Raw genomic sequence first — 23,484 nt, forward strand, 5'->3', positions numbered from 1 at the left:
GCTGTGTTTGTAGAAGACATAACACAGAAGGCCTCTGATGAGTTTACTTTTGCCCTGTACAAAGAGAAATCACATGGCGTCATTATCTCCTGACCATTTGTTGAGCAAACACTTCTCCTGCTTGCCATTTGGCTCTGCTGGTTGCACTTCTACATCATATATCACCACATTTGTGCTTTATCTCCTGTGATCTGGGTGGCATACGGGACACAAGCTCATGTACAAGTGTCCCTCACCTGTAATAGGTCATTCGGGTTGGCTTCTAAAATTTACAGAAGATTGTGAGCCAACGTGCTCAACATCTAAACGTGCAAGCAGGAGAAACCCTAATTCAGTGCCTTAGGGTCCAGTAGGAAAAATAGGGAATTGTCCACCAGAAACCATTAGTGAGCTTCATGGTTGGTAGTTAAATCTATATCTAGATGCCTTCATAGAAGACTCGCTGGAATGGTCAAAACTTAAATAAATAAAGTTGACTTGATAGGCCTGATTTTTTTTTAAAGTGTTCTACAGAACCCAAAATGTTTCAACAGGGCGACCAAATGCCTCATTTAATTCTGGGAGAAGAAGCTTGGATTTAACAGAGGTGTTTTAAAAAAAATGGTATCTAAGGTTCCTCTAGGAAAGCAAATAATTGTGCTTTAAACATAAAACTAATTGAAATAGCATTCCCTTTTTTTTTAAAGCTTGACTGAGTATCTCTACTGGAGGATAAAAATACGGCTGCTCCCTGCTTATGCTTTAAGTGATTTGAGACACATTTTGGTCGTGTGGCATTTCTCACCTAGAAGGTCTTTATTATGTTTTTTTAGCATTTGCTGAATCTGCCTCCGCTGGCTGAGGCTTGGAGGAGCCTCTCCTTTCCCTCCTGCGCTCTCCACGCGACATGGATCCCAATGGATGGAGCGAGGCTGGCAGCCCGGCAGAAAGCACGGGAGACCTCGGCGACTCCATGGAGAAGAGTTTGGACAACGACGCAGAAGGTGTATGGAGCCCAGACATAGAGCAGAGCTTCCAGGAAGCCTTGGCTATCTACCCGCCATGCGGACGGCGCAAAATCATCTTATCAGACGAAGGCAAGATGTATGGTGAGTCAAACGATATTTAAAAAATATTACACAGATACATGGAAAGTCTACAAAACTGTACATTTTCCATCATAACATTAGGTCCATGATGCAGTCGGACCCCTTGCACGTCATATTTAAAGTCTATAACTGTATTAAAATTACAGAAAGATTAACTTTTGGGTTTTCACAATGGTTTTCTAACATTTTTTTGTTTGGCGTTGTCCTGCCACCATAAGAAATAATATTGATCTTGTATTGGTCGTTCACATGAATCCAATCAGAACAGAGCTGTCACTAGAAGTCAACGGTTGACCATCGTTGGCTGAAAACGTAGACTTCCCGGAGTAGTAATTCTATATTCTATATAAAACACAGTATTCGTATTTGGTTTTTGAGAGGAAGCAGAAGCAGTAAATCACTGCACAATATGAAAGCTGAAACTGGTCCATGTGAACGTCAAGTTCAGAGGCTTGGGGTAAAATCCTTCAAGCACCAAGGTATGTGTTGGTGACGCAACTAAGCCACGATTGACCAATACTCAGTTGGGTGTCTTGGGGTTGATAGGACCTGAGGCTTTGCACCTGTCACATCTATGATAGATACCTCCTTTGGGCAAATTCACCTGTACTTCTAGAACAAACAAGGAATGCAGGTTTTCGAACGATCTAAGGCAATCAATGGCCCTTGACTTCGTTTTGTTCCCCCTCCTTTTGGGGTTTTTCGTTGAGACAATATTCTGTTTATTCAGCGATGGTTGAAGTTTCTTGGAGGGAGGGGGTTGTAAAGCGCTGCGGAATCTGCTGGCGCTAAATAAATAAATAAATATAACGTGATATAGTTTAGCTGGAAATAGTTGAATAATAATAATAGTAATAATAATATATAAACACTATAGTAGTATAGATATTATTTTTATTATTATTATATTGGTTCTTACCACTTCTTATTCTGTGCTGTTATTTCTTAAAGACATATCAATGTTAATAAAAAATAAAAAATATTCTAAAAAAAAAAAAAAAAAAGCCTTTTGAGGCATTAAATTAAATAAGGGATATTATCATAGTAGGAGGTCGTTCATGAAGAATGGTTTTCTGTAGGGAAATACTCAAACCTTAATCAGTCAGGAGCCATATGCCTATGCCATGTATGTTCAAATTTCCTTACTCTATTAGCCTCTGCCCCCTCTGCTGGGAGGCTGTTCCACGTATATACAACCCTCTCATTAAAGGTAAAATAAAGATCATATACAATCGTGTTTTGAGACAATGCACCTCGCTGTGGAATATGATGGCGCTATATATAACAATAAATATTTAAAAGCCCACCCCCGGTCACCGTCAGCCCTACCCCCTGCTTCACGAACGACAATACGCGCCCCTCTCTCCCCACCTCTCAGGAAATCTCTCTCTTTGCTCTCCTCCCTCTCTCTTTCTCACTTGCTTTTATTGTTACGGTGGCAACATGTTGTGTTTTTTTTGCATTTTTGTTTTCTTTTTTCTCCTTTTTCTATCGAAAGCCCGAAGCCGGGACTCGTATCCGAATGTAAACACTGTTTCGAATTGTTGCCAGCCGTCTCGATTGTTACCTCCGGTCCCTTTTGAGAAAAATCTTATCTGGCCCGACTCAACTCTACTGAGAGTTTATTTACAAAAGGGAGCGTATGATATGAGTTGCATGTCGGACTACCGCTCCCATCATCCATTTTTTGTACCCAGATGTGCGTGATAGGAGTTCGCCGAAGCTGAATCCGCAGGTTTTTAAGGCTTTTGCGGCTTACTCCCTTACCCCTCCTCTATCGTAGCCTGGCCTCTGACTGCCCCCCACCTGGCATTCTAGTACCCTGCGCCGGGGCAGCTGTTTGTTGGTGTCTGGCTGGGAGAGGCCTGCCTGGAGTTTGCTTTTCTTGCCTAATACCCTCTTAGTCTCTCTCTCCTCCCTCTCTCTCTCTCTCTCTCTCTCTCCCTCCCTCCCTCCCTCTCCTCCCACCCTTCCGCTCCCTCTCTCCCTGCCTTTCTAGGGGGTCCATGATTCCAGTAAATCAAGCCTCTGCAAGGTCACATGGAAAGAAGACACCAGCAGGAGGGAGAAGGGAGGAGGAGGAGGAGGGGGAGCGGGACTGCGGGAGGGGAGGGTTGAGAGAGAGAGGGGAAGGGGGTAGATGAAATCTGATCCAGGTCTCTGCCTGGCAGGACAAGCTTCAGTGTGTTCGAGGGTTAGACCTGGTCTATTACAAGACAGCTCAGTAAAGGAACACATCGTTAACCTTTTGTGTGCCTGGCTGATCCGCAGCACATCCTCACACTACGTTACGCTTATCCATATAGCGCCTGCAGATTCCGTAGCGCTGTTAAATAGTCAGAAAAGACCAATGAAAATGGTGATATCAGTAACACGCGGTAGAACATACAAGCTTACAGTCCTTAACTCTTTGAGTGCCGGGCCAGCTTTCTGTACAGTATATGTTTGTGTTTATTAAAGCCTTACCCCTTAGTTACAAAAGGCGCACATGCTTCGTGAAATGAACGGGTTAAAATTTATCCGGAGCGGACTTGGCTTATACAATGCAAGCCCTAAGCCGTTTTAAAGGGTCCTCCGTCTCCATTTAAAGTTCGCTACCATTTGACAAAGTTTTAAGTGACGGGTTTGTACTTTGCTACAGTATACGCTGCCCCTTGGTGTATATCCGCTCATATGCCTTCTATTTGTGTGTCATATATATATATATATACGATATATGTAAGGATAACCGGCGCAATGGCAGACTGCCGTAATCATTACAAGATCTAGACGGCGCTCGTAGGAGCTTACGGTCTACTAAGAGTCTACGCAGCAGTTCAGATGACAGCTGTACGTTCTCCTGATCCAGATAAGATATACATCAGCATTTATATACACACTTACATACAGATCTATATAACAAAGAGGGGCTTTGCAGGGTATTATGCAGCGAGAACACAGAAACAATGAATTTGACAGCAAATCAGACCCGTTCGGCCCATTCAGACCCATTTAATAAGTCGTTGGTCTCAGATTCAGGAGCCATACGTCTATCAACCTCTAACACTTCTGCAGGGAGGCTGTTCCACTTACCTACGACCCTCTCAGGTAAATTAAAAAAAGAGCATTCCGTTGTACCAGAATCATATTTTATTACCCCCTCTATTTGTAAATTCCTTATCATAAACCATTACATTCACATAATTAGGATGAAGCGCGGTGATTAACCCGTAGGTTTGGGGGAGAAAAAAATTCACGTTTTATGTAGTCAGTCATAATTATGTCGTACAGCTCTACGAAATATGATGGCGCTATATAAAATAATAATAATAAAAATATAAGTATTTATCCTAGGTAAAGTCCTATGGTTCTAGTAACCCAACATTTTTTGTTTAATGCAGCTAAATAAAAACATTTTATCATTTTTTTAATTATCATTAGTTATTATTTATTAACTATATATATATATATATATATATATTAATTTATATTTAATATTTATTATATAAATTATTAGATGTATAATATTAAAGCGCAGGGGTTTTCTCTCTGCTAGCCGGTGGGGTAGTTAAGAAGAATTTTACGGTGGCTGCCCCCCCCCCCCCTTGGGGTCACAAGCTTGGATTAGGACATGTGACGACGGTGAGGTCTTCATCCAGCGATCCCTTCATTGGGAGATCAATACATTTCCAGAATGCCCTTCCAGAGCCGGCTCGCCCCGTCGCAGATTGCAGGAATTCCTGCATAGCCGGCCGCATTTGCTTCAGATTCGCGGAATTGCTTTGGAGTGAGAGACACATGTGGCTTCCAGATGGGCGCTCGCTCACTCGCTGGGGCTGCATACGGGATGGATGGGAGATGGACGGGGACAGGGCGCACATGTATAGCATGTATCGTATGGCAAGGTCACAGATGGGTCCGTGTGGCTTTGGGATGACCTTGAGAAATAATAATCTTCAGAGCTCTGTTGTTGAACATCATCATACTTAATGGACGTTCCATCAAATGAGCCAGTAAAGGACCCCCAGACCCACAGAACTTTATTCTTTATTATTACTTTAAGAATCTACTTATAGAAATGATAATAAATATCGAATATTTGTAAGCCTCGTTTTTTTAGTTAGTTTGCTGGGACTTTATTTTAATTGAAGCATTTTGTCAGAACTCGTTTCTCTAAAATGCTGATTTATTTCATTTTTTCAGCCAGAAACAGTAACTTTTACTTATTTTGAACTTCTCTGATAGAATATTTGATATACTTGAGTTTTCCCGCACATCACACCGTGATATCCATAACTTATCATCTTTAATGCTTGGTGTGTCCTTTATTCTTCTCCACCTCCTCAGGTTCTTTTATTTCCAGTCTAGCGTTCTGTCTCTGTTATCATTTGAGCTAACCATACAACTGCTGCCCTAACCATACCTCCCAACAGTCCCAGTTCTCACAGGGCAGTCCCTCTTTTTAGGACTGGCCCTCTGATCCCCCTTGGCAAGCCCATGGAGGTGGTGAAAAATAATTGAGGACCTCAATTGCTATACTAGGATGACGAGGTGGCTAATGGGGCACTGAGGGTGATGCCTCCTGTCTACTCACTTGTGGGACTGGCCACACCAACCAACACGGATGCCCCCCGTTCAGACACCTGAAATATTTGGGGGGCATGTTATATACAGGAGCAGGTCTAGGGTTTCTAGAAGCACTTGAGAAAACCTAGCGTTCCCCCCCTTACCCCGACCAGCTCAGCAGGTACCTGGGATGGTGATATGGTGGACCTGGCCAATGTTCTATCGAGGAGCATTATAACAAGTACAGTCTCGGGGCTGTAGTAAAGTATTCATATAACGTTTCACATTCTTGGACCCACTTTTCCTTGCCGTTCCCACATCCTCTTTCTCTCTTCAGACGATTCTCCTTAGCCAGAGGCTCGTGTGATCTGGCAGTGAGCTCGATCGTCTGGCTGCACAAAGTGTGCAATCAAGTTCTACTTGTAATGCAGAAGTATGTTTACACTGTTCCCGGGGTGTTCTGTGATCTCAAATCATGGTTTTGGTTCATTTTGGAGAATTCTGAGTAGCCGCGCCGGTGTAAAGAGGAATCTTTACCGAGGGTATTTAGACGGTTCTAAAGATACCCTTTCTTCTATCGCTAACCCCCCCCCCTCCGCCTTCCTGGACAGCTGTCCTTCATGTTCTCTCCAACCTCTACCTCTGAGTAACTGTAATCGACTACGTTTGACTTCACTCAGCTGTTTTCAGATACAATTCCCTATTCTGCTATATTTCGGGGATAGAAACAATATTAAGCCAAACGCCTGTTTTAAAGGTAACGTTCCACCTCTTGACCGTAACGGTCTTTAATATTGGAGAATAACCGTGTTGGACTAAACCGCCTAACGTTCCTCCTTGTACAGTAATAAACGTGTTTTTTGGGTAATATATAGCTAGGGGTGCAATCTTTACAATAATCACACAATCTAAAACGTTTAATGGCTCGTATCCCTGGGGTTGGTTTGACTAACCTGACTGCGGCCCCGTCTAGACTTTCACACCTGTATCCCCTCTTAAGAGTCTAGAAGCACATTTTTTTTTTAACTCAATCTTAAATTACTTATGTATGTAAAGTAAACAGTTCTTCAGTCCCGCCATCTGTGGGGATTTTTTTCCCCTTATCAATTTAATACTTTTTTGGTTTGCTTTTGTTTTCATGATTTTTTTTTTTTAATAATTTTTTTTAAATAAATAAATAAATAAAAATTAAGAATTGTTGTTTTTTTGTGTTTTTTTCTTTCCCTCCCCTCGTTCATGGTCACATGTCGGTAAAGCCTCGGTGAACATTCTAGACACACCCTGGAACTGGCAGGTGCTGCCTTCAAACTGTTAAGCCCATGAATGCACAAGCAGTGACCTTTGACCTTCGAAGCAGCTGTCGGGCCTCACTGTAGTTTCCTTTTAACACCAAGACATGCCTCTTCCCTTGGATTTCGCTCTTTCCCTCCTGAGATGCTGTATCTCTAACCCCCTTTCTTTTTTTTTCCCCCTCCCTCCTACTCCCTCTAACAACTGTCTTATTTAACAGATTTTCTTCCCGACAAAGAGAGAGAGCCGGGCCTTAAAGGGACAGGAAACCTCCTATCAGATAAACTTAATATACCGGCAGTGTCCGTGCTCATGGATTCTAATTCACTATTTTATTCTTCAAATAAACATTTTTTTACCAAAATATTAAGGCAACAAAAAGTTTATTGACGTATTTTTTTAAGCTTACATTCTTAGAAAAAAAATAATAAAAAAATAAAAATAATTTAAAAAATATATAAATAAAAAATGGCACTGACAAGTTTAAATAGATGGTTTGTATTTAATGTCACTTTAAATTTCTTCACACCTGCACATCTAAAAATCATGATTGTTAAATCCTAATAAAAAGAGGCACTTTGCGTGTAATAATCCAAAAGTGTCTGACATCAGCAACTCCCCGGCTTTTGTTTAAGAGTAATATTATGTAGACGTTGCCAGGATGAGAGAGGAAAAAAAATAAACTTGCACAGACTTGCTGAATGCATAATTTCTGAGACCGAGGTTCATTGGTCATAGGATCCAGGTCACGAGGTGTGGCCGTTCTTTGTTTCAGGCCACTTTTACAATAAGACGGGACAGAGTATCCAGGTGATCCAAGGGTTTAAAGGAGCAGTCACTTTATTTAACAGAGAACTGCTCCTTTAACGCAGTTGGGTCTATTCACTAAAGGGGGAGTTGACAGGAGAGTTACGTTTTCAACTCCTTGACTTCACAATGTGTTAAGAAGGCCCGTCTCCACTAAGCTTCTACTGCCGGAAGAGCTCCGCTGGCCCTGTACAATGTATAGTTAAACCGAGGGTGTTTTTCACACATTTAATTACACATTATACAGGGCCCATTCAGCACTTCTTGCTGGAGAAACATGTTAGTGTTGCCCCTTAATGAATAGTGAAGTCAGGGAGTTGAACCACAGCTCTTCTACAAACACTCTTTTTTTTTTTTTGACAATCTTCGCTATAAATCAGAAAGGACCGACCTTGACAACTTTTGTCTACGTGAGGGGGCCAAGCTGGCCCTGCATAGTGCATAGTTCAATCAGAAACGTAACTTTCTATTATTCCCGCTGATGTCTTAGAAGGCGCCACCTCGGGGAGCTCAGTGACGACGACCCTCCTACAGGTTCCCTCCTTAGTTAATCAACCCCCATGAAAAATATTCCAAACCTGGTTAAAACACGTTTTCTTTGCAAAGGTACATTCTGTTGACTTAAGAGGCTTAGGGTTTGACTGAGCTACAAAGGGGTTAAGATTAACACACAGAAGACAGGGCTGACAGTATCAGTGGCAGATATGAATCATGCTCGTAACTTTATTTTTTTAAGACTGGGGGGGGTGGTAAAACCCGATGTGTTAGTGTGGTGTTAGCGTGCGTGTGTGTGCGCGTATGCATGCATCGACACGTCTGGATAACTGTTAGTCTGTGATTCCGGCTGTGCCGTTGTGAGCAAGCGTAAGCGTTAATAAGCGTAACAAAAAAAAAAAAGAAAATTAATAATAAAATACCAGCTTTCTCCCCAGATAAATACCGCGTCTGTTAAAGCGCTGGACAGGTGTCTTCTCCTACCACCTGCCCAAATCTTGATGGACATCGAGCATCAGGCCCAGGAAGCTGTTCTTTGACATTTGCTTGGGGCATAGTAAAGCTATTATTCAAAAGAGAAAAGAGGGAAACATTTAAACCCAACCTGTTTACTTTGAGCTAAGGGAGAGAGAATAGTTAGCTCTTCACGGTCTATTAACTTCTGAACAGAAGAGTTAACCCGTTGAGGGCATCGCTCGCGCAACACTCTCATTCCACGCTTCTGGGGTTAGACGGAATGATTCCACACGCCGTAAACTTTGTTAGAGTTTAAAAAAAATTTCTCTAGAGAAAGTTATTGTGTTTGTCCTTGATAAAGATATAAAGATACATTTTTTTTTTTTTTTTTAAATTAAATGAAGATTTCTACCCCAACTTTATGAAAGATCATTTTAAATAGATTTTAGCACACAGAGGTCTTTGAGTTCTGTGCACCTCACCCAATGTTACATGGTTATCATAAGGGGAAATATTTAACAAATGTATAAATATAATATATATAATTTTATTATTTTATTTATGTTAAATTTAAAAATAAGTTAGTCATGCCTGGGTTAATATTCGCATCAACAGAGAGAGAGAATACGTTATGTTAATTAGTAAATCCAGGTTTCTGAGGGGCCGTTACCTCTCATCCCCTTGGTTTTATCATGTTCATTTTTTTATTATTTGTTTATTTTTTGGAATTACTTCTGCTGTCCTATCTCGTTTCCCTCTCCACCGGTGCAATGGTTTATATCTGGACCTCCTGCTTTTATATAAGGAACTTCACATTGAGCCTTTGCCTTTTGATGGTGGATCCAGTCTTTTCTGTTCTTGTAACAAAGTAATACAGTAAATAAATTTTCTTTGTTCATATGAGCGTTCATTTTTGTTTTTTATGGTGACTCACAGTGACAACCGAATGCTTGTACTGAGTGTCCTCCTGAAAACTATGGCTTGTTTTAAGTTAAGTCGCCTGTATTCAAGCAGAGGTTTGGGCTGTGAAGAAACTACCAGATATCATTAGGTCTGAGAAGCTCCGGAATGTGTGACCCTGAGAATTTGTCCATTTCCTATGGGGTTGGGGTAAAGTCCCTTATAGCGCCCAAGTATCGGATCTAGACATCGCTATGGCTGGAGTGCCAAGGGAGTTGTAGTAGACTAAATCTATTTAAATATTCTAAATACGATTCCCTAACAGCTTAAACTGTTTAGTCTCTTTGGAATATATGAACTTGGAGCCTGGTCGTCTAAGTGGGATGCTTAACTTTTTTTGGGGTACATTTTTAGCTGCGTTCTCCTTTGGCATCGAAATAGGTTAATGAAGCCACGGTCACGCATGGATTACCCTGCTGCTGATTGTAGATCTGGCATCTTGCAGCTCCACCGGCGGCTTGCTTATTCCTATATTTGGTCACTGACGTGCTGCGACTTGTTCCTTTCAGGGGGATGTTTGCCCCGCAGCCTTTTTTTTTTTTTTTTCTTCTGGTGCAGCGGGAGGCAGGCTGGGTAAGGGTGGGGGTGAGACAGATGTACTTTTTAAAGAGTGGCCAAATAATTGAATCGGAAGGCAGAGTCCAGCTGCTACGGTATGGTCCTGTTTTATAGGCAGGTCTTATTTACTCAAGATTCCAAGTTCCCTCCAGATTCTAGAGATGAAAGAATGTGCCCATAGTTCTAAACAATCTACATTCTCCTTCTGCTGCTTTTTCTTTGGTTCATTAAAAAGAAATAATACGTTTCTGGTCTGCTACCGTTTCGATACAACGTTTTCTGGATAGCAGCTTACAACGCGAGAAGTATCGGAACGGATGAGAAGGTTACACACGGTAAAAGGAGAATAAACTCTCAAAGCCGAACTAAGAGAAGGACTCAACCACGCTGCTGCTGTTGGGAGTTCTTGAGGTCCGAACGTGTTCAGATCTCTTTCGTACGTCAGTCTTACAATCTGTCGGTTTGTGGAGTTGGTTAAACCAGAAGTTGATGAGGTTGTAAGCTCACAAGAGCTGGGCTCCCTTTTCTTCTATACCCCTATTAAAGTAACCACTAGGAAAGTACAGACTAGGAGGCCGAATGGGTCTGATCTGCTCTTGAAAACATACCGCTAATAGTACAATTTGGAACACTGGTAGTAGTTAATTTAGCCCTTCGTCGGAAAAATGACTGTCTGCCAGGTTCCTTCTCCACATTATGGGCCAACTCTTCCTTTGGAGGACAAGAGCTGGTAGGGGCTCTGCTCAGGATAGGAAGGCTTTCAGACGAGAGTGTTTAGGATCAGGCACAAAAAAAAGCTTGTTTCTTTACAATATGGAATCTTAGTTCTTTTGAATTCTTATTTGAAAAAAATACCAGTTACAGGTTGATTTGCTGTCAAAAAAAAAAATATATATATTTTTTTCCCTCCTAAACTTGGTTTCTAAATTTTCAAAAAAAAGCCCCCCAGGTGCAGCTGTCTCCACCCTTTCTGCCCGTAGCTTAAGGCTCCCTGCCACATAACAATAGATAACACAGTCCTACCTTCCCCAAGGCTTAGGAGGGAAGGTGTTTTCAAAATACACAACTTAACTGACCCCAACAATTGAACTCTTGCGGGGAAAAAAAGGCAGTAAGTGGCTCCTGCATTAACTTAACAAACAGAACAAAAGAGAATGGGTTTGTTTGGAGAGAAACAGCCCCCCACCCCTCATTTAGTCTGATGTCTCCAGCTCAACTCCTCAAATCCCCGAGGGTCCTGCAACATCAAACATTAGTTTGTATGTTCCTGGCATGGCAAAATCAGCAGTTCATCCAGATGCCAATTAACATCGCCGAAGAAGCGTGTTGTTCCAAAACAGACTCTCAAAGAAAATAGACCATTAGCGAAAATGGCAATCCAGATAATGAACGTTTTAGAAGTCATGACTTACACAAAAACACAAAAGCACACACTTCTTTTAAGGTTCTAATAAATATTTGGAGTGTATTTTTAATGCCAAGCTGGGGTTAACTATATCATGACTTGTGTGGGTTGAAAAAAGGGTATATATTATTTATATACAGTGAATATCTGGATTCAGTTAATAGGACAACATCTGTTCGGTTACATTAAACTGACGTTAGGCCCCATGCCTGCTTTGAGTGGAAAAGGTTATATATAACAGGACTATAGCATTTCTCCGGGTGTTTTTATCCTGAAAAAATACTTTGGAGGTAAAATGAATTCTCTGAAGTCTCTGGTGGAATTTTGTATATATATATATCATATAAAAAATATATAATATAAAATATTGACTTATGGCACAGGCTGGTGAACACAAAAAAGCTTGTGACCCTGGAGTCGGACCCTAAAGAGCTTCTGGGAAAGAAAATAAAACTTTATACAATTAATTCATACATAATTATACAATTGTCGTTATTGAAAGAAACTTTTTTTTTGGTGTGATGAAGGTTTCTGGTAGCAGGTCAAGCTTTAGTTTAACATATAGTTTTCTTATAAATTTACCTTTTTTTTTTTTTTTTTTTAATTATTTTCTTTTTGTCTCCGACATAACTCCTCATTCATTTTTATATTATACATTTTGTCATTTTTAATTCCCAGGTCGGAACGAGTTGATTGCCAGATACATAAAACTTCGGACAGGGAAGACGCGCACAAGAAAACAAGTGAGTAAAGACAATGAATACATCAACTCATAGAAGTCAAACCAGGTGGGGTTCAGGAGTTATTTGGGGTTACCTTCTCGTTCTGTGGAACGAAGACCTATTTTAAACACATTATCGCTCACAAGTTCTATGGATTCCATGTAACCTACCATCAAAGGCAATGTCTGGCGTCAGAAGGGGTCAACACTTACATCGGGTTATCTCCGAACCTTGTGATGCAGCCAAAATGTTCCAAACCACGTTGTGATCAATAGATCCAACACAGAATAAACATTTAAGGACCACCCTAGCCATATATAAACTTGTATCCCCTACCCAGGCTTGATGTTCTCTACCACAGTTCAGTATTATATGGCTTAATTAGTTTATCTAGGGAGTAAGAATAATGTATCTATGTCTCATTATCTTTGAATTCCTTCGCCTTGCAAAGATGACTCTCTTTTTGTTGACGCAGTCAGCATCACAATATATACTTAGAACGAGAGGTTGCCCCATTCTTCGTCATCTCGTTTACACCACCATGTAAAAACCCTCTCCTTATCCTGGTAAAGAAAGTGGCTTCAGACAAACCTGTATAATAGTAACTCAAATGACGTGCTGTGTTGAGGTATCCCTTATTTGCATGGAGCTGACTCATAACGCGTTCTACTGAGTTACATGTTTCTATTTACTAAGTGTTTTAATGTCCTCATTTATATCCTGATAGCAACCAACAAAGAGTGATTGTTTAGTTTCCCCACAGAATACTTTATATTAGGTTCCTAACATTTAATCTGCATATCTAAGAGCAATTACCTATTCCCTTGAGCATTGAGAAGGAACTGTCTAGTACTCTCCTTCCACCACCCCTTGACATCATGGTCATCCACCGTGTGTATGTATTTCCTACACTAGTATTGGGTTCAACTGTTGACCACAAATGGCCCTCAAGATATCATATAAGCTGTTTCACCAAGATAAAAATACCATAAAAAATCAAACACATCGTATCGTGGAGAACCTGGAAGGTGACTCACTAGTTGTGGCAACCAAGTGTTTCTAATGTTTATGGAAATCCCAACTAGATTGGATTTAAAAATATCCTTAATGCCACCTCCAGAATTCAATGAATTGGTTGAACAATGATGTAATATCATTGCAGAAGAGGAAGATATATGCCCCATACTGCCCTACCCGCTACCAGCTTAATCCTCCGAAGGGCAGAAGGGTGTCGAGTGCCTTTCTGGTAGTCAACCCTGTAAGAAGCTTTAAACCTATAGCACTAAATAATCCTGAAGTGGAGAAGACCTATGTTCAGGCTAATACCAATAAACTATCGTTAACAGAAATTGAAAATAGCCATAATGGAATGAATTTAAAGAATTTGGTTTATAGAGCATACAGGGAACTTCTCTGTGCTGTGCTTGAAAATGAAGTGTTAATTCATCAGGAGGGTAGTGGGCGGGTGGAACAGCCCTCCAGCAGAAGTGGTAGAGGTTAACACAATGAGGGTATTTTAGTTTGTATAGGATAGTCATAAAGCTATCCAGAACAAAGAACAGGCTTTGACGTTTTACAGAAGCGAGAAAACAGGAAAGACTAGATAGGCTGAACATGTATCTGCTGTCATGTTTTATGTTTCTGTGTTTGTATTCTCGCTTATTTATACCCTGGGCAGAAACATACATGTTGAGAAGTCGCCACCTAATGGACGGATTAATTAGTGCATGTGAATGAATGGAATGCGTCGTCGTACGACTGCATTAACCACAGTAGCGCAATATGACAGAACCTGACCTTTCCTTTAAAGAACACAGAAAAGTTCTTTATTATCTTTGAAAGTTCTTTATTTGAGGAATGGACTTTTTTTTTTGCCTTCTCTAGGTATCTAGTCACATACAAGTGCTGGCGCGGAGGAAATCCAGAGAGATCCAGTCCAAGCTAAAGGTAAGTACAGGACATGCCTCTTATGCTCCTCTGCTTGCGGCTGCGTTCTACCTCTCGGCCTGCCTGCTGTCTTGCCTGCATTAATAGCTACGCTTCTGTTCCAGGCGGGATTAGCCAACATGTTATTAGTGCCAACTGGCAGGAGTCAACCGGTGGGTCAGTTTCAGAACTAATTCATCGTTTGCCATCTCGCTTCTATTAAAGTGGCTTGGTAGGCTTCGTTACTCTGTTCTTGAAAGGAAATTCATACTCTATAAATAAGCTAGGCATCGTTACACATTTCAAAACAGAAGAGTATAGGGTATTTTTAGCACTTCGGAATGACCATCTATAGAACTTCTTGGGTTATTAGCACTTATTTGAAGGTGTCCCACTTCTAAAACTTGATACAAATATCTACTGTGCCTATATAAGGCGAGCATCCAATCAGAAAGAGGAGTTGCGGTGCATGCTGGCAAATCTTGCGCAAGAGCCAGGCAACGGAATGGCAAATGGGCTAAAAATGGTAGTGGCCAGTTTGTGTGCGTTTGCGATTTATGTAAATCAAGCTTAGTTAATGTTCCAGAAAGGTAAAAGTGACAATATAATAATTATTACAGGACATTGCCGGACCTTCATCTTTGTTTTAGATTAGGAACTCCTCTAGCCTCTAGAGGGCATTTAGGGGTGTTGTAGGAGTAGGAAACAGGATCAGTCATCCATCATTGTTTCCAAACATCACCACAATGAAACTTTGGATATTAAAGAACCACAAACTGGTTCTTCCATCTAAGACCACCACCTTTTATTAAGATTAGATATAATATATATCATTTAATTGATTACATTCAGAAGTGGTAGAGGCTGATCACAGGTTGTAGAGGTTAATACATTGAGGGTATTAAGCATGCATGGGACAGGCATACGGCCGAACAGGTCTGATCTGCCGTCAGATTCTATGTTTCTAGACTTTGGCTAGAAGATGCCAAAAATAAAAGAATCAAGACCTCATTTTTTTAAGAAAAAATCATCAGTCTTTCCATACATTTCAGTAGAAATCCAGAGAACTGCAGTTCTGTGTTCAGCAGAGTACTCATATGCACTAAAATATATGTTTTTTACGAGGTATAATCCTTTTAGGCGATTGGGAATAGGGAAGGCTTATTCAATTATTTTTACGTAATTAGGTGACACAGAACAGATGTAGTTGTACGTTTGGGGTTAGAATGACCCTAACTGTTATATAACGTTATAATAATTATAACGTTCACTAGTTGGATTTTTTGGACCAAAGATGATGCCCTAAAATTTTTTTCCCCCTCCTCTTTGTTGAAATGGAAACAGTCCATTGGATATTGGGTGGGTAACGTTCAGTAGGCATTTAATATCAACCATTATACATAATCTGTATTTCACAATACTTAATCATTCTCCAGATAGTCCCAAAAAAAATTAAAATATATATATATATATATATATAAACATAAAATCATGAATATGTAACTAAATATCAGGATAAAACAATGTTTAGAAAGCGTATTTGTTAATCATAATAGTTTTGTTATTTAACAATGTCATACGGGGTGAGCTGTTTAATTTAGTTTCCTTTCTGGGTTCTAGAACCACTCATCCTGGCTTAGATCATCTTTTCTCATTCCGCTATTAAAAGCTTTTGATGGCTGCTTTGTGCTGACTATCTTTCTGGTTCATGTCTCCTGCTTGGCATGTGTTCTAAGGTGGTACTGATCACCCATAAACAGCCAAAGAACGTGCTATATTGTGGTTCTGGTTATTAATAATCTCGCTTTGCCTGCTAACACCTATCCCTCGGATGAGGCCAGTCTTAGTGAACCACCAAGAAATCAAACCTTTGTTGAGACCTTTGTCTTCTGACCATTTTTTTGTTTATTGTTTCTATAAACTAACTGTAGTCCCCTCATATTTGTGCTGCATTAAAGAGGTCCTACCAGTGGCGCCAAGGGATCGCCAGATATATATAGCCCGCCATCTTGCTCTTTCCTTGCAACGACAGCAGCCGTTTTCTTAATTGAACCCAAAAAAACTTTCACAAAAGGAAGAGCATTTAGGATATTTGCAAAGTGCCAAGTTTTAGCTACATATTTTGGTGTAGCTCCTTGAGAACTTGTTGAATTCCAATGTCTTAACATGGAACACGTCTGAGTTGTTCCCCAGTCCAGTTGTCAAGTGCTATATGCTCATTGAGTTGTATTTTATATATGTTTTGTTCGCTTTTGTGTGCAGTCTTAAGAAGCTTGCATAATTAGACCATAGTACAGTGCTTTGGAAATGGCCACCAGACATCATGGGCACATATTTTTAAAAAGACCAGATAAGGCCCTATGTTCATACTTCGATGGACACCATCTAGATCAGGGTAGCCAACAGGTGCATGTCCATCTGTTATGGAACTCCTCAAACATACGCTGGTGTTAGCTCCTCTTTAATTTTATTCCTCCTCCTATTTTATGTCACTGCCACCGCCTTCCTCGTGTCCGTAACCACATTGTCCACTCTGCATTCGTACAAAATCATATTTTTGTATTTTTTAATCAAGTTGTTTTTAGAATCAAATGTATTGTTGATTTAACTATTCTTTCCGCTCTCCTCCCTTTTTCCTTTCCTTACCCCCCCCATTCCCCTTGGCTTCACCCTTCCATCCTATGTTCTTAACCCATTCACTTCCCTTTTCTCCCAACCTGTGGATTGCAACTTTCCTGTTCTCCGCTCTGGATGACAATCTGTTTGTGTCCAGGCTATGAACATGGTAAGTTGGCGTTCTGCACTGTAATCTCTTGATTTACAGAAAAAAAATCACCCAATTCATTGAATGTGGATATATATGTTTGAAACTCTAGCTTAAATATAAGAGCATATAGACTATACAGCATATGACATCCGTAATGTTTCCCAAATTCTACATTTTTATGGTTCGGCAATGATTATACATTTAAAACACCCCTTATATGTAAACCTCAAGAGCGGCCATCTTAACTTTCTGCTCTCACGGTCTGCATGATTATCCCTCCCCATCACGTTACTTGTCCCCTACTGTTAAGTGGCTGATTGTTGCTGATTGGCTCAGGCTGCCCTTGTAAGGGTAGTGGAGGAGAAGGAAGAGAACTTCATGATGGCCAATTAGATATGCATGTTTTGCTATTCTTGGTAAAACAGACCCTTATTTTTAAACCAAACATCTCCAAGACAATTTATAAGATTGAAAAGCCACCCAAACTATGGGCATTTTCTACAAGTTCTGCTTCGAAATGTGAAAATACTTTTTAAATAGTGTTTTGTGGTTCATTACTTGTTGACATTCAAAGCTCCTTGGGACTATTGTACAATTACTTATTACAAAATACCAAGAAACAATAAAAAAAAAGATTGCCATGGGGGACAATCCCAATTTATTAAATAAAAGTCAACCCCCCCCCTCCCCAACCGTTCCCCTCCTCCCTACCTCCGGGGGTAAAAGTGTCTGACTCAGGCCCTCGGAAGGGGGGTAGGTATAACTTGAAAGGAAAGTTTCTGTATTTTGAGACAACAACCAGGGGCAAAAAAATCGTGTTTAAGAACATTACAAGGATGAACTCCGTTCCGTAAGACCTTTGCACAAAGCCAAGTTTTTAGACGTTCAAGTGCTATTTAAAGATTTTAATCTGCAGGAGAGTGAGAAATGGCTACTGGCAGACGCTAGCCTATGAAGCAATTGTTAATTCTGTCATCTTTGGAACTCACCGAGAATGTCCTGGCTTTCTGTATTCTGTGGACCTTACTTGGCCAGCCAGCAGAGGAAGTTTCTTTGGCTGGTTTTACTTTTATTACTTTTTTTTTTTTTTTGCTAAGTTTTGGTTGTTACTCGAAGAAAAAATGTTCACGACTTTCCGGAAAAAAAAAAATATAAGCGTGTGGTCATTAGATGTAGTCAAGGAAAGTTCTTTGGTGTCCTCCTGGATAGCTGTATGGCCATTTCTAGTCCATTGATCAGCGCCTCGCTACTCGTTAAAATACTTGTGGTGGTCAAAGTAATTAAGACACGCTGGGATATAACAAATAAGCTTTGAGTTTCTTGTGAGCTGAGCCATGGTTGGAAATCTGGACTAACTTCACTGTGAGTTATGAAGGACCAACCCTGGTGAGATGGTAGTTTATCGCAATTCACTCAACTCACCTTAGTGAATAATTCCCACTCTGTAAGCCGTAGAAACCCTGGGTTTGACTAGAAACGCCTCCATAGATATATATTGTGAAAGAGTCGCTGCTTAGTCGCTGACCAGCATAGAAATGCTCAGCAGAAGCAAAGCCAAAATATAAGATATATGCGTTAATGTTAAAGAACGAGGAAGAGGAAACAGGTCAAGGGATAGAGTAACATGTGGCAAACATTTATATATATTTATATATAATTATTTTTATATATAATTATTTTTTGTCAATATTTAAATTCATGTTTTCAACATCTGAGAATAAATCAAATGAATCAGTAAATGTATAAAATCCAGTTTACTTTTGTGAATTCCAGATTAATGACATTTTTATTGACGGAATAAATTACTGATTATATTAATAGAAAATGTTGTCATGTTATTTCTTGCTAAATACATATTTTTTTTCGGCATTGTATTCAAATATTAGATGGGTATTTAGTGTTCTTTTTTTTCTTTTATACTGTTGTTTCAGGATCAGGTGGCAAAAGACAAAGCTCTCCAGAGTATGGCCGCAATGTCTTCAGCGCAGCTTATATCCGCCACAGCCATCCAGAATAAACTAGGGGTACCAAGTATCTCGCAGACCCCATTCCAACCCACTCCAGGGGTAAGCGCCGCTCATCGTGTACCAACCGCTGGACCCAGAGTTACTAAATGTTTCCATTTCCTAACGACACAAACAAGTTTACACCGCATTTATGTTTGAAATAAATGATTAATAACTTGTATTGATGATTATACGTTTAGTTGCTGAGTTTAAGGAAGAGGGACCCGATCTTAAAGAATCCGAGATAAACCCCATAATCAGATCTAACATTGAAAACCCAATTTAGTTAAAATTTTTCTTTAATGTTTTATTTCTAAGTTTTAGATTTAACTTATTTTTTTTTTTTTTACAAATCGTTTATAATTGTGGAGTTGTTTTATCTGTTGTTTTTTGGACAATTTTAGCACATAGAGAGGTCTAAATTATTACAAGTAGAAGAGTAATGCAGAGGGATCTTAGAGCGTTGAGTGCAAGCATTACAGACCCCCGCTATCTGCTAATAATAGATTGTCATTTTTAATAATAGAATTTTAATATATATATAATATTAAACGTTTTTTTGATGTTTTGGCTCGATTTTGCCCGCCGCCCTGTAGTTTTTTATAAGACTTTAATGCCATATTTTATTATTTTTCCAGGCCACAGAATTTTTCCAGTTTTGGCCAAACGGCACCGGACAGCCACGGCCGACGCAGGAGTAAGTATAACCCTCGTCTGCTCTTAACACACTATGTCAGGGGCTTAGAAATAGAATGCTGTCTTTGAGGTCTTTCCTAAAATAAGCCAATATATTATTGTAGATCATTCCTACTTTTTTCACTGTACTATAAATAACCCACGTAATGATGTTCATGATAAAAATTATATATATATGTACTAAAAACCCGTCTTATGTGCATACTATGGAAGCAGCGATCTCAACTGCCTGTTGAGATATGCATTTTTATTCCTCCCCATTAAGTTTGTAGGGATGTGTGTGTGGGGGGGGGGGTAGTACCGATTAGCTATGAGACTTTTTCCAGCAATCTCGGCTTCTCTGAGATAAAATACTTTATTTTAAATTAAATATTTTCAAAATTGTATTTGTGTTATAATCTTAAACTACTCTAACCCTTAAAATAGATCTCCAAGTCATAAATGTTTTTTCTCAATCTTTCTCTCTTTTTTTCTGATCATATAAACTGCTTCACTGGGAAAAAGGAATACGAGGTGAACTTTGTCGTGTTACGAGTGTTCATTATCTCATTTTTATTTTATTGTGTTATTTTCTTTAGCATTAAGCCGTTTTCCCAGCCTCCATATCCCCTACAGCCTGCTGCCCCCCCTCCTGCTGTTCCAGGTACAAACATCACTCTCCAAAAAATATATATATATATGTATATTCTTTTTATATGTTTTTATATATTGTTTTAGTTTTTCCTTTTTATTTTTTATTTCTCCTGCAAATCATTTATTTTAACTAAATAAGTAAAAATTTTACTTTAATTACTAAAACCACATAAAACCACTGTGCCAAAACCTGTTAGAATAACTGAAAATAATTCTCATTTTATGTCAAAGATCACATTTAAATTATTTAAAATATACATACAAGTGTTAAAAGCCTTTAGAATTTCTGGCTCCATTTTATACACCCTGGCTTTTAACACCTATCTATCTATCTATCTATCTATCTATCTATCTATCTTTTGGTCGGTGACCAGAATAAGGATTTTAGCTCTTTTCTGATTGGCTGACCAAGAAGCCAATCAAAATACAGCTTTGATGTCAGACTTATCCATCATTTTTAATGTGTGATTTTAGTAAATATAGCACAATATCAGACACATTTTCCTGTTTCTTCTCCACTACTTCTTCCTGTGCTAAGGTCACCCTTTTTGGTTGTCTTCTAAAGATAGCAGGACCTGATGCTAATCCACTTTTTTCATTTGTTTTAAGGTTATAATGCAAGCCCTGCGAGCCTCTCCCCTGTACCCACAGGGCCTGCTTGGCAAGGTCGATCAATTGGAACACCAAAACTGCGCTTGGTGGAATTCATGGCCTTCATGGAACAGCAAGGAGAACCAGACGCAGTACGTGGCACTGATCCAGGGGATTTGGTTGGGTTTTGAGGAAAATAACATTCTTAAGAACGTCTGCCCTGGTTACATTCAGAATAAAGTCTGAACCCAGGAGCACTTTGGGCAAATAATACGAAAACAGAGCTTTTAAAGGCCCAGCAGCAGAACATTTGTCCAGGAACTGAAGAATTTACGACTATTGTGTCTACACTGCAGCTTGTGAGGAAGGTTAACCTTTAGTAACGTACTCCTTTTCTTTCTTTAACAGTACAACAAACACCTGTATGTCCACATCAGCCAGTCGAATCCCTCGTACAGCGATTCTTTGTTGGAATCTGTGGACGTCCGTCAGATCTATGACAAGTTCCCGGAGAAGAAAGGAGGCTTAAAAGAACTTTATGAGAAGGGCCCGCCTAACGCCTTCTTCTTGGTCAAGTTCTGGGTATGTTCATTTATATTTTTTATCTCAGTTTTAATTTTGAAGAATATTCCTTAAATGTAAGATTATATTGTCAATTACTAGCTTGCAGACCTACAAAAATAAATGGTCTCTTACCTTTCCATTTTATACAACCCCCCAGGCTTTTAACACCTATCTATCCATCTTTTGGTCGGTGACCAGGGTATGGATTTTAGCTGTTCAGTGATTCTCCATGTTAGCAGTTAATTTACGTGATGACATCACCATTCTTCTAAATAAGATCCTTACTGCTCTAAATATTTCCATCATATTCCCAGATGGATTCACTTTTTATTTCAAATTGTTTTCTTTTTTGTATGTTTACATACATGTCTATATTCTAACTCTCGACATAGCATCACAATATCTATAAACCCGAACCCCCCCACACAAAAATGAAAGAACATTCTTTCTTCTTAAAAACTTTTTTTTGTGACTGTTTGGAGTGAAGCAGCATTTTCTCATCATTCTTTTGTAATACATATTAATTGAACTACAGTCTGATGTCTTAAAATACTTTGTCCGTTGACGATGTTGTCTTGTGGTTTTGTCTCCAGGCCGACCTCAATACCAGCATTCAGGATGAACCTGGTGTATTCTACGGTGTAAGCAGCCAGTATGAATCTCCCGAAAATATGACCATAACTTGCTCTTCCAAGGTCTGCTCCTTCGGAAAACAAGTGGTTGAGAAGGTTGAGGTGAGAAGACATCTTCTGAATATTTCTGTTGTTCATTTTTGGTGTTAAAACGTATTCAAAAGGTTAAACTTTTATGGCGTATCTACAAAGTTCATCAACTTTTTCCACCTTTGCTTTGTCTTTCCTGTAATTCAAGCAAACGTTAGTCAAGGGAATGAGAAAGGAATGAACAAAGCCTACAAAATAAATGGTTATCTAGAATCAAGAATCATGTTTTCCGATTAGTGGCTTATGGACAGTTCTGTGTTTATTACAAGAATCCACAAGTTCTACTGAATTAGATTATTAATTTAAATAGGTTCCAACTCTGAAAGATGGATGGCCCGCTCTCTAGAAAGGTTGGCGGACAGCAGTGATTCAGATCATGGATTCAAAAAAAGATATCCCAAAGCCGTTTGAAATGTTTGTCCAAACGCGTACCTTTCTCAATGGTGACCTGCTGAAAGTCCTACTTACCCTAAAATGTGCCATCACTGGTGTAGTCTAAAGACAAGCTCTTATCTGGAACAGCTATTGGAAGGACTAGAATGAATCAAGAGCTTTCAAGGCTAGGATAAGCCCCGTAACCATATTTCTTTACTTTTGTTCGCAGACGGAATATGCTCGGTTCGAAAATGGCCGTTTCCTTTACCGCATCCATCGCTCTCCTATGTGTGAATATCTTATCAACTTCATCCATAAACTGAAGCAGCTACCAGAGAAGTACATGATGAACAGTGTGTTAGAAAACTTCACTATCCTGCAGGTAACAGAAATATTGCTTGTTGACCAAAACAGAGACCCGAACGGCAGATTTGATTAGAAAACAAGACATTTCTAACAAAAGAAAAAAAAAAATTATAAAAATCTAATTTACAGCACTACGGAATGTGCGGGCGCTATATAAATAAATGTAACGTAGTTTTCATTTATAAAGCACCATCATGTTCCATAGCACCATACAATGGGATGATCTTATTTAGATACCACCAAGCTGAATATACTAGATTACCCCCAATAACACTTCTTTAATTTATGTATATGAATAAACTCGGGCTATTATTTTAATTATTTTTGTTGTTTTGTTATTAAGTCTGCATTGAAATATGTTATAGTTATTATATATATATATTTTTTTTTAAATACAGGTGGTTACAAATCGGGACACCCAAGAATTACTGCTGTGCATAGCATATGTATTTGAAGTGTCAACCAGCGAGCACGGCGCTCAACATCACATTTACCGGCTGGTGAAAGACTGA

General features: G+C 39.4%; 1 protein-coding gene across 6 annotated transcripts; it reads left to right on the top strand.

Annotated features, from left to right (window-relative positions):
• The first annotated feature begins 886 nt into the window (after nt 1-886).
• LOC149276020 (transcriptional enhancer factor TEF-1-like) lies at nt 887-23,484 on the top strand. 6 transcript variants are annotated; one of them, XM_089503998.1, is made up of 12 exons: nt 887-1,088; nt 12,283-12,347; nt 14,211-14,273; nt 17,026-17,037; nt 18,951-19,103; nt 19,682-19,722; nt 20,300-20,364; nt 20,964-21,097; nt 21,354-21,527; nt 22,103-22,243; nt 22,836-22,988; nt 23,371-23,484. In XM_089503998.1, the coding sequence occupies exons 1-12, from the start codon at nt 887-889 to the stop codon at nt 23,482-23,484; spliced, it is 1,317 nt and encodes a 438-aa protein (XP_089360124.1). The 6 variants fall into 6 exon arrangements, with proteins under 6 accessions (XP_089360124.1, XP_089360125.1, XP_089360126.1 ...); XM_089503999.1 differs by having other exon boundaries at nt 18,951-19,085; nt 19,664-19,722; XM_089504003.1 differs by lacking the exon at nt 17,026-17,037 and adding an exon at nt 21,239-21,253 and having other exon boundaries at nt 896-1,088; nt 18,951-19,085; nt 19,664-19,722; nt 21,360-21,527.

The sequence above is a fragment of the Sceloporus occidentalis genome, unplaced genomic scaffold, assembly GCF_023333645.1.
Source record: "Sceloporus occidentalis isolate IW3139 unplaced genomic scaffold, rSceOcc1.0.p SCAF_252, whole genome shotgun sequence".
Classification (NCBI taxonomy): Eukaryota; Metazoa; Chordata; class Lepidosauria; order Squamata; family Phrynosomatidae; genus Sceloporus; species Sceloporus occidentalis.